Source organism: Drosophila suzukii, chromosome 2L (genome assembly GCF_043229965.1).
Source record: "Drosophila suzukii chromosome 2L, CBGP_Dsuzu_IsoJpt1.0, whole genome shotgun sequence".
Lineage (NCBI taxonomy): Eukaryota > Metazoa > Arthropoda > Insecta > Diptera > Drosophilidae > Drosophila > Drosophila suzukii.
The window spans coordinates 25275441-25292880 of NC_092080.1; the positions used below are offsets into that span (position 1 = coordinate 25275441).

Sequence of the window (17440 nt, forward strand, 5' to 3'; positions counted from 1 at the left end):
ATGTACGTCTGTCCGTCCGTCCGTTTCTACACAAACTAGTCTCTCAGTTTTAAAGCTATCGGGCTGAAACTTTCCCAAAAGTCTTCTTTCTTTTGCAGGTAGAGTATAAGTCGGAACTAGCCGGATCGGACAACTATTTCTTATAGCTCCCATAGGAATAATCGAAATTTTTTTTTAATTATATCTTTGTTGTTTTTTAACATATAACCTCCTACGCTTGGAAATAACATTTTTTAATTAGATCTGAATTTCGAATTTAATTTTATCAAAATCGGACGACTATATCATAAAGCTCCCATAGGAACGATCGGAAAATTGGTGGGAAAATAATATGAAACAAACGTTAGCTTCGGTGTTTTTTGAAATATTATTTTACACTATTGGGAAAATTATTTTTAGTATATTTAAGAATTTCTAATTAAATTTAATAATTATAACTGCAAGGGTGTACAAGATCGGCTTGCCGATGTTTTCTCCCTTTCTCGTGTTTCCTTAAATTTAGATCGTAACCGTTTAGCTGTCTCAGATTTGTGTATAACTAGACCAATAGTTCCATTACCTACAGATTCCGCGTTATAGCTAAGAATACAAAAAACGATGTTTGCTAACATTTTGAATTATATGGCCCTCATAATTTGACTTATCTTAAATGTTTTCACTGAAACACAGTCTCAATACATGACGGCATGGCTAAAAAAAACCATTGAACCATTGTAGAAGTTATTGGAATTCGCTGTCAAAGTTGGTGATGGAACATAAGTTTGCAAAGGTCCTTTACTCAGGAGAATCCAATTATCATGGAAAAGTAGAAATGGTTCGTGGAAAATTTTGGCTGTGTACCTGTTTTCTTTAAAATTACAAATTATTTTCTAAAACCATAAAAAGAGTATATCGTTGTTATGTAAGTTGTCTTGTTAATATCAATATAATGTCAATATTAAAAAATACTTTTCCCCAGAGTAGTAGTAAAAATGTCCAAAAACTCCTTTTACTCTTACAGTAAAAGGTTATATTTAAATCGTCGGAAAGTATGTAACATGTAAAGGTAAGAGTTTCAGATGAAGTATATATATTCTTCATCAGTATCACTAGCCCAGTCGATCTAGAGATGTCTGTCTGCCTGCCTGTCTATAAGATCCAGTATGTTGGAAGCAAGCATGCATCTCCTTGGGCTTTGTTTCATCGTAGCACCACGCTCACTTTAAGGCCCATAACGCTAAATCTGTCTGCCGGACGATCACATTTTTAAACATTTTCTAAAAGCGTAAATGGGACTTTGTTCTAATTATCAAACCCCATCAAAGTGCCAAGCATTTTTAAAATCACAACATTAAAAAGGTACAATCAAAAAATGTTATTACACTAAAAATCAGAGTAAAAATCATAAAGCCAATTTAATGTGGCCAATTAAATCCCGCATTGACCTCACATTTTTTCAATTTTTTTTGGAAATTGTTACGAAGTATCTGTTATTTTCTGACTTTCTTATAATAGTCTGAAACTTACTTTTGTTCGATGACTTATAAATAAAAGTATAAAAATTACTATAATTTTTGTACTGAAAACATAAGGGTCTTATAATAAGACTTTTATCAAACAATTTTGGTTTTCTGACCAAAAATAGAAGTCTTAAATATCTGTTGCTCATATCTTTTGTTAGAATTCGGATGTAATTATTACTTATGTATGTTAAGATTGGGATCGTGAGTTCTTTACAGCAAGAGGAACCACTATTGACCACGGTAACACTATTTAAAACATTTTTTTTCCATTTTAAGCCATCAATAAATTTCTTAACATATGAAACCGTGAATTCTTCAGAATAAGACCAACCAACCGAGATTCAACAGACGAGGTCTATATACGTCATTCCCATTCGCAACAGATATTTAAGACTTATATATTTTTATACCCGTTACTTGTAGATTAAAAGGGTACACTAGGTTCGTCGGAAAGTATGTAACAGGCAGAAGGCAGCGTTTCGGACCCCATAAAGTATATATATTCTTGATCAGGAACACTAGCCGAGTCGATCTAGCCATGTCCGACTGACCGTCTGTCTTTCCGTCCGGATGAACGCTGAGATCACGGAAACTATAAGAGATAGGCTATTGAAATTTGGCATGCAGATTCCTGAGCTTCTTACGCACCGCAAGTTTGTTTCAGCAGCGTGCCACGCCCACTTAAACGCCCACAAGCCGCCCAAAACTGTGGCTCATACAGTTTTGAAGATAGAGTAAAAATGTTAACTGACCATTGTTCTCATCAATACCTATCGATTGACCCAAAATTTTGCCACGCCCACTTTAACGCCCACAAACTTAAAAATATCGTTAATATAAACGCAAATATCTCAGAAATTATCAAGGATAGAGAATATGGATTTCAGATCTATATTCCGTCGCCTTGTACGCAGAGCAAGTTTGTTATGCGAATATGCCACGCCCACTCTAACGCCCACAAACCGCCCAAACCTGTGGCTCCTACAATTTTCATGCTAGGGTAAAAATTTTAACTGAAATGTATTTGTCTCGTCAATAACTATCGATTGATCCAACAAAAATTTACCACGCCCACTCTAACGCCCATAAAGCATAAATTTGTTTACCGCCCACATAACCATACATTGTGATCAGGGGTAGGTGGCGCATTTCAGTCTCGCTTTGCTGCTTGCATATCTCTATTTCCCTTTCGTCCCTTTAGCTGAGTAACGGGTATCTGATAGTCGAGGTAGTCGACTATAGCGTTCTTCCTTGTAATTATTAGTTATTTGTAGACTGTAAAAAAGTCTAAATAACTGTTATTCGAAGCCTTTACTGAAAATAATAGTTGTTTTTAGACTTTTGTTTTAAAAGTCATTGAATAACACTTACGGAAAGATTTTTACTTTTCTGTCAGAAAATAACTGTTATTTTCTGAGTTATATAAAAGTTGCAAAATAACAGATACATCATGACTTATAAATAAAAAGGGACGAATAAAGATGATAAAATGATTTTAAAGTAAAATGTATACATTTTACGGTTTCTGAACTTAACACTAATGCAAATAAAAGTTTTAAAAATATTTAGAATGTAAAATGTCAATATTCATTATTTGTAGTTGAGCAAAATAAATAAACGAACAATAATATACGATTACAACGATCGATGTTTTGACTGGAAATCTGCAAAAAAAACATGTATCTGTTTAAGTTTTTAAAAGGGCAAACTATTTTTTATGCGTTTGACTACCTTAGTCAATCATTCAAGATTTTCTAATTCATAAATCGATTCTTGACCTAAAACTTGTTAAAAGGGTCAAAGCATGTGCTGTGTTCCTTCCCTCACAACTGTTTTGCAAAAATGTTTCGCAAACTGTAATATTTAAAGCGTAACAATAGACTGTGCAAACAACAAAAAATGTTGCTGGGGAGGTGTACCTGCAACTCAATAAATATTAAAAAGCAAATGCGCAACTTGGTTCCATTTAGAGGAGTCCGAGCGAACTTTTCGCATAGTGGTTGAAATTGTTGGCTGACATTTCCGGCGCCATCACCCCCCTCCAGCCCAGTGTGTCATCATTACAGCCGGAAGCGTTTGCTCTCCAACATGACAAATCATCTGAAATACTCCCAGGCAGCAGTTTTCATTGTACACCTTTCATCTGTCTGTCGCAGTTCCTGTGTTCGTTAAAATATTTAAATATTTTGTTGTTCTCTTCTATTAATATTCCGAGTACTTCGTCGGAATCACAACGATAGCGAACAGAACGCTTGAGAGGTACCTTATTTTTCTACATCGCTAATTACGCTTTATAAAGTTGATACAACTAAATGTTTCCCTAAATTTAAAGGCAACATAAAACACGCTTTACCTAAAATATAAGTCCCTGTACCTGATTACAGATGCAGAAGAAATATTTCGCTTTAGGTTTCGCCTGTCTTGCATTCACACAAAGTTCGCTTTCCATTTAATGTACTTTATTGTGCAGAAATATTTAACATGTTGTGGACTTGTTTTGTGTGGCCAAACTGTTAGAGCATAAATTAACAAAACAATTACATGAAGTCTGGGGGTTGGCTGCGAGGTTTTAGCTTTCATTATTTCCCTTGTAATTAACACGCATAGCAGACACAGAAGTACAATGTTTAGAATGCAATTAACTGCGAAATTTATTAATTTGCTTTCAAAATTTTGCGGCAGCCATAGGCCATTTACCGCTGGTTAATAAATAATTCGTAAGTTTTGTTTTTGGAAAAAAGGTAAGTTAATTTTGTTTGATAATATAAACAATAATTTTAGTTTTTTCCAAAAGCAAGTATTGATTTGGGTCCACAACTGCGAAATGAAAATTCTTGAGTGGGAGAAGTTAAGAAGGGTAGCTCAGAGCTTGCCCTCAGGCAGTCTGAGCTGTCAGTCATATTTCGTGTTTCAAAATGATTAAGATTTTTAGGCGTAGTGCGGGTGGGTTGGATTTTTCAAATCCTTTCGTGATTTAGCAGAATTGTGGCCTACCCTCAGGCATTTTGGCAGCAGTCAAAATAATTTGTTGGCATTTTCTTTTGTAAGTTTTCTAGACCAGACGTTTGGCTTTTGCTCTGACTTGGTCATGTCATTTCAGATGTTTGTGGTGAAAAATGATTTAATTTTCAAAAGTTTTTATATTTCATTAAAATTAGGTGTTAACGATTGCTTAGCTTGTAACTATCCTAAAAGTGAGGCCAGCTGAGCAGAATATTGAGCCCGGAAGACGCCAGACGATCGATGCGTTGGCAAAGTCCGCATAAATTCAGTATCCCCTGGCTTAACAAATTCTGGAAAATGCCATTTGCAAACCAAATCGAAGGCTTAATGAGAAGGCCAAGGGACAATGCTAAGGATGCTTTGCGATTCGTTTGACGATTAAGCTCATCGTTTCACTTAATGTGGATAACCACCATCTTGATAACAAAAACTGAATGAGTTATACAGGGGCAGACAATAACCCGCTTTGTTTGTAAATTAATTTTGAATATGATAATTGTCGGTTACATTCTTACTTTGATTAAAACTAACAAGCCTGAATTTCACATTTCGAAAATAAGAACATGTATCCACATTAAAAGTTCGACTCGTTGATTTATTTACTTAAATATAAATATATAACGTTTGTGATTTTTGTTGTTCCTTTTGCATCGATTGTAGCCTTTTAATATTTTATACATCACCCATGGTCAGTTTTGTGGGGGTGAAATGACCCCATAGGATGTGCTTACACGGTTTTAATACATTTTACATTGCACTGAAAAAAGCCTGGAAAGAACAAATACTACAAAATAATTAAAGGGTAACAGTGTTAACCTATTTTTCGCAAACTCAAAGGGTCACATTTGTATTTAACCTTAGCTTAATAGGATTCAGCGAAAGCCAACTTATTAGTAAGCCTTAAATGCGTTCCGCAATAAAATATTGCAGACTTTTGCGTCGACTGTGCTTTGGCTGATTATCAACTTGATTAACTCGACGTTTTCGCATCCAAATTAGTGGCCAAATGGCGGTTAATTAAAATTGTAAATTTTGAACTTTTCTTTTCATTTCTTCTTACCAGCCAAACAATTGCAATTTATTTTTAGAGAGAAAAACCTTTTGTGGAAAATGGCATTGCAGCACGCCATGGCTGGAAGTCCGAAGAAAGTTTGGCTCTTTCTTTTTTCTTTTTTCCTTTTGCTGCCATAAATAACGCGACCCACCCGTGCACAGACATATAAAGCGACCCCACTCAGGTGGAGCCGGCAAGCAAATTGAGTTCAACAAATTACACCTGCTAATGCTGGCTGGCTATGTGCAATTGCTAGCACGACCGGCCAACAAGTGTTGGCTAATTACGTGAGCAAAAAGCCAAGCTTAAAGTGCACTCGAGCATGCACAAAAAAGGCGAAGAAAATACTCAAATTGCAGATGGCCACATGGAGTTTAGGTTAGGAAATGCCCTGAAATACTATGATTCGTATTATCGTATTTATATAAAATACAATTCCATGGCAAATCTTTTGGCGCAGGATCTAACGGGTGGCGCCACCTAGCATATTCACTACCACACTACTTAACATGCAAGACCTTTTCCAATTAAATACTAAGTAATTCATAACTTTTTCAACAAATCTACAAAAATGCGGGCGCTAGTGCGTTAGCGTTATTGTGGGCGTGGCACTCCGATGAAACAAACAATCTTCATGCTTAATCCCAACATTCTAGCTGTTATTGTCCCCGAGATCTTAGTCTTTATAAGGACAGACGGACATGTCCAGTTCGACTCGGCTAGTGACCGTGATCTAAAATATATATACTTTATGGAGTCGGAAACGCTTCTTTCTACCTGTTACATAGTTTGCGACAAATCTAATACTGTACGACTAACTGGTATAAATATATATATTTTGAAAACCCAACTTATGTAAGTTAATAATGATATTTTTTATGCTATATTAATATTTTAAGAATAAATAGCAGAGTGGAAAAACACCTAATCTAAAAAGCTTATGTAAAAAGTCGGAGGTAAGTATTAGGTATTAATTTTTGAACAATATGCTGGAATATGATCTAAAAAATGGGAGAAAAGTTTAATTATGTTTATTAACTATTTCGATAACTTAAGTTTTAAAGTAGTGGTCCTTTATTGATTGAGAAGAATTTGGCCTTGTTGACCGGAAAAGGAAGACAAAACAAAAATCCCACCAGCAAAGACAATTTGAAAGGCAAAATATTTGACATTTCCATTAGGCAAAAGTTAGCTGTGGAACTTTGGTTTTATTGCCCCCTCCGGACTCAATTTCCCCCCTCTGCGCATTTTTTAATAGGTCAACTGGAGAGAAGCTTTCAATAAATTTTCCTGATTCCTTAGCCACAAAGACGAGAAACACAAGAATGGGGTAACAACGGAAAAAGTTGCATAAATCAATTTCTTCTTGCGTGGCGTACTTCTTCTTCATAGTTTTCCATGTTTTTAGCGCGAAAAAAGTTAAGATAGACGGCGAGAAACACTTTACTTCCTTGTTTTTGCATTTCTCTGGCAACGGAAGCAACAGCCAAATTTGAAATCGAAGTGGAAATAGAAATGGAAATTGCAAGGACTCAGGTCAAAAGGCGAGGAAGTCTATGAACAGCAAGACAAAATGCTGAATCTGAAATAAAGTGTGCTGTTTGGTTACTAAGTGGCACGAAAATATAATTTCTCGTTATGTGACTATGGGCCAATTTTTCAAATGACGGCAAAATTTTTTTTCCTCGAGCGTCAATGTGAGAGCTAACCTAACTCTGACAAGTACTCCGACTTCCTGTTAAGTATTCTTATGAAATTTTTCTACTCTCAAACATAAACAAAACCTAAACAGCTGATGCATTTATCACAGAAAGCCCTATACTGTCGCTTTACAGCTCAATTTTTTGATTAACAGCACTCTGTCATTGATTATTGTTCAGATACAATAAAGGAGATAGTCGAGTACCTCGACTATCAGATACCCGTTACTCAGTTTAAGGGACCAAAGGAAAATAGATATATGCAAGCAGCAAAGCGAGATTAAAACGCGCCACCTACCGGCGGCAGACAGATTTAAGCGTTATGGGCGTTAGAGTGGGCGTGGCAAATTTTTGGATCAATCGATAGGTATTGACGAGACCAATACATTTTAGTTAAAATCTTTTATCTAGCATGAAAATTGTGGGCGTCACCGGCTTGGGCGGTTTGTGGGTCAATCGATAGAACAATCGATGAGAACAAACATTTCAGTTAAAATTTTTATTCTAGCGTCAAAACTGTAGGAGCCACAGTTTTGGGCGGCTTGTGGGCGTTAGAGTGGGCGTGGCACTCTTTTGAAACAATCTTGCGCTGCGTAAGAAGCTCAGGAATCTGCATGCCAAATCTTAATAGCCTAGCTCTTATAGTTTCCGAGATCTCAGCGTTCATCCAGACGGACGGACAGACGGACATGGCTAGATCGACTTGGCTAGTGATCCTGATCAAGAGTATATATACTTTATGGAGTCGGAAACGCTTCCTTCTGCCTGTTACATACTTTCCGACGAATCTAGTATACCCTTTTACGTTCATATGAACGCTGAGATCTTGGAAACTATAAAAGCTAGAAAGTTGGGATTTGGCATGCAGATTCTTAAACTTCTGGGACAGCGCAAGTTTATTTCAGCAGGGTGTCACGCCCTCTCTAACGCCCACAAAGACCCATTCGCCCATCTTTTTGTAAAGGTGTAAATTCGATTGCTGCTTGCATATCTCCATCTCCCTCGCACTCTCCTTAGGTGAGTAACGGGTATGTGATAGTCGATCATATTATCCATATTGTTGATCATATTCTCTTCTACTCCGGTTATTAACGAGTTTTTAATGTTTCAATATTATTCAATTTAATAAAAATCTGACTACTATATCATATAGCTGCCATAGGAAGGATCGGAATATTATTGCCAAAATAATACAAAGATTGTTATGTTTCGTTTTTGGTTAACATACATGGTAGTAATTTAAATGTCTTACACTTCTGTAATTATTTTTTAGTTTTCTTAAAATCGGAAAGCTTTGTACATACAATGCTCCCATGGAGACGACCTGCAAGAGCTTGACGAAGCTAGCTCCCTTTCTGATTTATAATTGATTTCTAATCTAACGTGAAACGCAATTGAGGTCACCTCTTAGAATTTTCACAATTATTGTTATTATTATTTTTGATATGTGACAAATTTAAGTCATTATGTTTTTGTACTCAGCTCGTATTGTTTTTTTGCACTATATTTTTGATAATAATTAATTATTACTATCTATATCCCTTATTGTATTTTTAAAGAACGTAAAATAATTTAATTTTTGTAAAATTTCCTTATAAAAAATGAAAATTAAGGGTCAGTTTTCACAGGGGTCGCACAGTAGGACGAAAAAGCCAAAGCTGAGCTACCTTTTGACTGGTTATTATTAAAGGCATTTTAAGATGTAAAAAATAAACATGTTAAGGTAACATTTTTTAGTAAAATATTTTTTTCAATTAATTTAAAAATAAAAAATTGTTTTTTATTAAAAAAAATATAAATAAATTACTCATAGACTATAGAATCGGTCAACTGCATCTCACAGCTGTCATATAAACGCATATTTCGAAGGGGTATATTTTGGATCTGAATAATGTTGGTACTAACAATTTAACTTTAATCTTAGCATTTTTTTTTAATCGGTCAATTATTTTTTATACGTGTCATAGAAACAAACGCGGAATTATTGCATATTTCAACAACAAAATCGTATAAATCGAGTTTTAGTACCTAACTTTATATCATATTCATAAATAAAAAAATAGTTTTCGCATCTGCATAGAGTTTTAATGTGTATTTATCAATTCGTCACCTTACCCTACAACTTTTAAAAGCTAAGAAAATATTGGAATATTAGGATTTAACTCCGATTGAATTTTACCGTCGAACTTTTACAGGAATATTTATTCCAAAAACGAATCGTTCGTCCTATACCTTACACTGCTCTACTTTATAGGGTCGGTACCATCTGCTTTTACCTGTTACATACTTTCCGGCAGGGGCCGTATCAGTTATAGCTTTTACTTTAAGAATCATTATTTTATCGTTATTCATCGCCTTTTATTTATAAGGCATGAAGTAACTGTTATTTTTCAATATTTATTTACAAGTCTGAAAATAACAGTTACTTTCTGACTAAAAAGTAAGATTATTGGACAAAAAAATTTTCTGTTTTTAAAATTAAAGATAGACTATTAGACATTTGCGTATACTTTTTTGTACAAATTTCTTTGCCATTTTGCACTCACCTCATCCTTGCCCTTGACAAGACACATTTTGGTATCATCCTCCGGCGACGTCCAGACCAAACGCTGCTGCTCGACGAGGTCATGTATGCTTAAATTAAAAACCGTATTTCTGCAAAAGAAAAAGAAAGGGCATGGAATAAGAAATGCTCCATCGCAAGGTTTGGTCTACAAAGATGTGGAGATTTTTCGCAGATAGAAATTGTGCGGTTCTTATCTTATCAACCTTATCAATTGAGTAAGGGCATCTGGCGGTTTTCAGAGAATTAATTAAAAAATTAATTAAAATTCATTTGGGCTTTTCGGGGCCCGGCAATCAACACGCAGCCTCTGACCAGAGGACCGCAAAAAGCCCCTGGTCTATGTTTTGTTTTCCTTTTAACCTTTTACCCTCCTGCCGGCTTGAATGCGATATTTGTGCAGAAATTCCAAAATTCTCGTTAATAAAATTTTACACACCCACACATGTGGAGCACGCTCGTGTGTCCAAGTGCGACCCACAAAGTGAAGTGGTGCTAGGATGGGCGTGTCACATCCCGGAATCCCGGTGGTGTAGGTGGGGGTGGAATTTCATAAAATCAACTCATTGATTATTGAAACCACAACTCCGTGTCAGTGCGAGAGTGTGTGTCGGTGTGGTTAGTGCACCTTGGTGTGGGTGCACTCGGTCGAACACTTTATGGCTGCCACATACGGGAATCAGACATCAGACCACCCCAAACCAACCAAAAACCTGCATAAACGACAGCCTTATCGAAACTTTCAAATTTGCCTCTTTTTTTGTTGTGCTTCAGTCTGAAAGCACCAACAAGACCGGAAAATTTAAAATAAATACACCGATACGCAGATACTATATTTGCGGGAGAGCAGTTGGTATGCATACAGATGACCAAATTGAGTGAGGTTTCTAGTTAAGAAACTAAATGGAACGCATCCAACTATTGGCTAGTATACGTTTGGGAAAAAAAATCAAATTCAATCCGTTTGAAGTACAGTGTTTGGTATCCCTTTTATTTTGCAATTAGGCAGAAAGAAACATGAATTATTAAAAACATATAGAACGTAAGCATTTTGATTGTATGTTACAAATATTGTATGTTGTCGGATTACAGCTCTCTTCAAGCGCACAGTCAGATAGGCTAACAAATTACTGAATTGTGGACAGACGACTGACAAACTGCGATTGCAGTGGGGAACGAACAGGACACAGCCTTTGTTTGGCAATTATGCAGCGCGTTTTAATTATGACAACGGCAAAAGGCGACTTCAAACGAACGTGCACCATCAGCAACATCGCAGGACAGCAGCAAAATCAGCAGAGTTGCTGCACTGCATTCTTCCTTTCCCTCGACTGTCAGCGCCTGCTGTTTTCAGGACGTATATAGCCAGATATACGCGTAGGTAGGAACACATAAAATGCGCTGAACCAAATTAGCATATAAAGGGGACAGTCGCCGTAATGGGCTGCATGTTGGTCCCGGACTAGAAAGGCAGGTGGCAAGGCTCAAATGTTGCTAAAAGGTTGAGGGAACCGAGCCAGGAACATCGCTGAAGGCAAACTATGGATACACTGCTCAGAAAAGATTGAAGGTACCTAAAACATTTGAATACAAAGCAAGGATCAGCTCAGAATCGGTCAGACATCATTTGAATTCCTATGCCAACTGAAAACAGTATTAAAAACCATATTTGATTTTTTTTAATTAAAATTCTATTTAGAATAGTGATTGAGGTAACTACAGTCTCGATATAAAGATTTGTTTTATCATTCCCACTGAGTCTTAAACCAATTATTGGATAAGGTATTTGGAATAAATTATTTCTAAAATAGTAGAACGCGGAAAACCGTTCCTAAGGGTGCAGAAATGCTGGTGTTGCTCTTGTTGCAGTTTGTTGTTGCTGCTGTCGCTTGTCGGCGTGCAACGCTCACAAACACATAAACACTTTAGCGCATTGCTTAACATACATAGGCAAACATACACACAGGGTGCAACAAGCAATTCAAGCGCTTGTGAAAACGTCGCGGAAAATGCCAAAGCGAGGTGAAAGCAAAGGGAAATTCGACGTGGAAGTGGGAAATACGCGATATAAACTTGTGTGTGGAGTGGAGCATTTTAAAGAACGCATTTGGCGTGAAAACCGAGCTCATAAATATTTACCACACGGCGTAGAGTGTTAGTGTTGCAAGTGTCCCAGTCGCCCTAGTTGTTGCATTTGTTGTTGCCTGCCAGCAGTGAACGCAACGATTACGCCAGGATTTCCACTGCTTTGGCTCGCATTATCCTGCCCATGTTGTTCTTGTTATTTCCCAGTTGCAGTTGCACATTTACGAATCCTCGTTGTTGCCGCTCCTTTGCAGTTTATTATTGTGCAGCTTAAGCGCAGTTGGCAAATATAAAGGGGAATATGTGGGGAGTGCCTCTAGGAAAACGTTTACATATTACGTTTTAGTGGGATGAAACAGCACGATACCAACGAAATTTGAAATTTTTGGGATACATGGCAACATTCTAAAAACTAAACGAACGGATTCAGAAAATGCTGTCAAAAGTCAACAATTTTATACGTATTCCGCGGCCTATAAGAATCCAAAATCAGGTGTCACTTAACCGTGATAATCAGTATCACACTGCAAAAATGTTTCTTAGTCCTTAGAATTTTTAATTGAACCACTGATACATAAAACGTGACTAACCAGGACTAATAAAAGGATAAATGCTGGAATCAAATTTATTAGTGTGCGTGCTAACGATAACTAGGCAAATCAGGCACAACAACATTTTGCGTGGTAACCATTTAATGGGAGGCTTTGGGTTTGAAATACGTGCGGTTTGCGGTTTTGGCCCCAAAATATTTCGTGGCTTGCGCCGACATGAACCAAATTTCATTTAGACGAAATACAAAATAATTACAAGTGAACATTAAGTCAAAATAATCAAAATCGAAATTTAGCACTAACTTCAAAATGAAATATAATCAGTTTAAGATACTATTAAGTTAGATTTTGAAATAGCTGAAATTTTACCTGCTTCAAACTCCAGACAAAGTAGAACTATTTTCATTTAATTTCAACCGACAACCAACAAAAAAAGCAACCAGCCGCGTTGCCACCCATCAAAATAGCAACAACAACATGGACAACCATAGGAAAGATAAACCCGCAGGCAGGACCCTTTGCCAATATCAGCTGAACCCCAAGGGGCAACACGAAGCAAAAACCACATGCACATAAATAACGACAATGTGGTCGAGGAGACCTCGCCAAACCTCAAAGAGGGTACATACCATCAATCATAAAATAGATTGATGCGAACTCTAAATAGGTATGATGAAGGCGAGAAAAAAGACCTGTGTCTCCTTCACAACGTCGCCATTTTTGTGGTTTGACCCACAAACAGTATCTAGTACAAACAGAACAAGCACGATTCCGAAAAAAAGAGAAGTCTAGATTAAAATGAAGGAAAACTGAGAGAAAAAGGTCCTATCAATTACTTACAACGTTGCACGCTTTTTCATGACCTTGGCTGGGCAGACAAATAAAAAAACCATTCATTTGTTATAAGTAATAACACAATCTGAATAATTGATTTGGTTTTTAAAATTGAGTTCTTGCTATTTGTATTGTCTCGAACAAAAATTTGAAAGGTGACAAGTAAGTATTTAGGAGTTGTGTATAGCTCAAAACGATTGTTGTCCATCATTAACAAAATTAATTGCACCCAACGATCTGCGTATAATTGTAAGACATTATTTCGCTACATTGTGTTTACTTTTTATGTTAATAAACGAGAGCTCATGTCGATAAGTAAGATTTAAAGCCTTAAAGTAAAGTAAAGTAACTAGGCGAGGATGCTGTAGTATCGACTACCATACACCCATTACTCAGCTTACCAATTTAATTTATTAACTTATAGTCCGAATACAAATTTTGTTTGGAAAAAAATCTTCAAAAATGTGGGCATATCGCAGATATTAGCGAAACGCGCTTGGAAATTTGGGATAACAAAACAGCAGTGAAGCAGAGGCTTAGGAATCTGCATGTGAAATCTCAACTCTATCTCTTTGAGTTTCCAAGATTATGGCGTTAACTCGGCTATGGCTCGGCTTCGACTCGGCTAGTTATCCTTAATCGGAAACGCTTCTGTTTGCTTATTACATGCTTCTCGACGAACAGAATATACCATTTTATTCTACGACTAACATATATTAATATTTCGATTATGGTATTTTTATTGACTTTCTTAAATTAATAATATACTGCTAAGTTGTCCAATGTTCTTTCCGTTGGTTACAATACTTAACGAACCCCCATTTTTATTATTTTCACCCACCCCAAGTTTTTTTGAAAGGCACTTCTAAACTTTTTTCCGTAAATCAATTTCTTATCTACATAAAATTCCTTTGAATGGCCAATTGAGATGGCAAATTGCAGGGCTGAATTCATCGGGAAAATGCCACCAACGCTCAATGTCACACGTCATCAGCGCCCCAAAGGAATGCCCGAAGGCAATCAGAGAAAAGAACACTCAACTTCCGGAATGCATTGATGCGTTGATGCCGATTCTGCTTCTGATTCCGATGCAGCTAAGGCCCCCGGGGCGGTTTGGGGGCGTGGCATATGGGGTTGACATAACGGTAAATGGTTTTTCTGAATAGCTAAGCAAATCAGGCAAACTTCTCATGTTTCTCCGCTTTCGGGGCTTTTCGGGTTGGGTAAAATTTATGTTTGTCGGCGCCATTTGCATGCGCTCGTTGTCTCATGTGTGTGTACTTGCAATAGCAGCCGTTTCAAAAAGAATTGTTGAAGCGCAGCGGAGAAATGGGAAAGCCCCCCCACACACACACACCAAACACATCCATCACCATTTCGAGTTCAGCTTTTGTCATTTTTCATTGACTTTTTGACTCTGCCAGGGATTCGACTCCGACTTCAACTTTATTCTGCATCACTCGATGATGCTGACTAAGCCAATTCAGGATATTGGGTGCCCCTACTTTACACTGAAATGCATACATTCATTATATTAAGATCAAAATATTTAAACATATTTTTGTTGGAAAGGATCCCCAGACAAATCCCTTCAACAATGCAGATGTAAACGCACGCTAAGTTAAATGGTCACTTCTCAATCTGCTAAAAAAAAAATGAAAAAACCAACAAAATACATATAACGCTTATATAAAATCTCTATTGAAACTAGTTGACTTATAGGAACTTCGAGTTATGAAAGTTTTGCCCAAGCTACTAAACTGTATTCTTAGTTAATAAAACAAAACTAAAGTAAGGATGGTCCCGCACCGTGCTTTCAAGTGCATTCCTTAGCTAGGCTCCCGATAGACGGTTTGAATTTCCATGCTATTGACCAACGTTTTTTCATATGTGTGCCCAGACAAGCCAAACCAACCAACCAAACTCCCAACCGAACCACGTTATATCGTGTGCCATTCACTCAATGGAGGCAGAAAATGTCGAAACTGTCAAATGCCAAAAACCCAAATGTGAATTGCCCGAGCCGAGCTGACCCACAACTTCATATCGTCGTACATATGTAGTTGAAACCAGCCATCCACCCACCGAACCAATCAGTCCAGTTAACCAGGTGGTGGCATTTGACTTTTGCCCTTTGGCCAAGTCAGGTGCGGAGCGTTTGTTCCTGGCCATAGGCAAACTTGCCAAGGCGAATTGCATTTCATCATTGTGGTCTCATAAGCCTGATTAAACTTCGATTCGTAGTCAAAATTGAACGTTCTTGCTAAAGCCACATTAAATATTAACTGCATTAAAGATCGTCTTTGATTTAATGACTCTTCGACTGCAAGACAACAACGACATTAAGCTGGTATATTGAGTTTACTTTGGAAGTATTCATAGAAAAAGTTCACAATGATCATCATCATTATACGAGTCATCCGTCTGTCCGTCTATTTCTAAGCAAACTTGTCTTTCAGACTTGAAGTTATCGAAATGAAACTTTCCCAAAAGTCTTCTTCAACTTGGTCTTAAAGCTCTCAAATGAATGATCCAAAAAACATTCTCTTCAGATCTGGGGTTCAGGTTTTTTTTTGGAATTTCTAATATTTCTAATAAAAATGGTTTTTAATTAGACGACTTTATCATATAGCCTTAAAGTTGATGGATGATCCGATTTCTACAATTTTTGGCATGAAGATAGGTAGTGATAATTGAAACAAAATTGAATTTGCTGAAAAAACTTGCGCTTTCCCAGAATATCAGGAATCAGCACGCCAAATCTCAACGTTCTAGTCTTAACAGTTTCCGAGATCTCAGACATACAGACAGACAAACGAACATGGACTGACTCGGCTGGTGCTTCAGATCACGAATATATACTCCTTATATGGTCGAAAACGCTTCCTTCTACCTACGAGTAACTAGTATAATTATAGCTTCGTCGTTTATAATCTACTCTGGTTCTAGTAGTTTCCTATGATTTCCGAGTTTCGTAAGTTTTTGTGAAAATTGGACGACTATTACTATGCTTATGCTATGCATTTCATGCATTCTCCAATACATGAAATTATAATAGCCCCTGTTAATACATCACAGCCAAATTCCTGAAGTGATATTAGTAGTACTAATTTAGTACCCCTGTCAAATTTTTTGAATTTGGTATAGAGCTCTATACAGTAGTAGGCTGTGCCTCAATATTTCGTGCATTGGGGCTAAACTCACAGCAACTTTCGTGTGTTATCGAATTCATGAAAAGGTGTTTATGCATACACGAATTTGCCCATTTCATGAATTGATTTCATGAAATAGGCGTAGCATAGACACAGTATATATAGCTCTTAAAGGAACTATCGGTGCATCCAGAAAAATTTAGAACAAACAAGGGAGGACGCTGAATACCCGTTACTCAGCTAAAGGGATCAAAGGGAAATAGAGATATGCAAGCAGTAAAGCGAGATTGAAATGCGCCACCTACTTGCGATCTCAATATATATTTATGTAGGCGATAGACAGATTTAAGAGCTAAGGGCGTTAGAGTGGGCGTGGCCCACTGGGGTCAATCGATAGGTATTGACGAGACTAATTCATTTCAGTTAAAAATTTTTATCTAGCATGAAAATTGTGGGCGCGGATTTGGGCTGTTTGTGAGCGTGGCATATTCGCGTAGCAAACTTGCGCTGCGTACAAGGCTACGGAATCTAAAGCTGAAATCCTCGGACAATTTTTATAAACGTTCGTTCTCAAATTTGTATACCCGTTACTCGTAGAGTAAAAGGATATACTAGATTCTTCGAAAAGTATGTAACAGGCAAAAGAAAGCGTTTCCGACCCTATAAAGTAAATATAGTTAAAATCAGCATCACTAAATGAGTCGATCTAGCCATGTCCGTCTGTCCGTGTGAGCGCTGTGACCTCAGAAACAGTAAAAGTTAGCGGGCTGAGATTTCAGTTTGTAAGTAAGCGTAAGCGTAAGTTTGTTACCCAAATGTGTCACGCCCACACTCCCACACTAACGCCCGCAAACCGCCCAAAACGGTTGCTCTAACATTTTTAAAGCTAGAAAACAATTTTTGGCTTAAATGTATTGCTTCGTGTAAACACCTATCGATTGACATAACTCTGTCTGCCGCATCAATACAATTTATTAAAATAGAAGGTATATATCT

General features: G+C 37.1%; 1 protein-coding gene across 1 annotated transcript in view; it reads right to left on the reverse strand.

Moving 5' to 3' along the window:
• Positions 1–17440, reverse strand: part of Sema1a (semaphorin 1a) — a 233220-nt gene that overhangs the window by 34964 nt on the left and 180816 nt on the right. Inside the window, 1 exon segment of the mRNA XM_070999542.1 lies at positions 9806–9914. Within this exon segment, the coding sequence (XP_070855643.1) occupies positions 9806–9914 (109 nt within the window).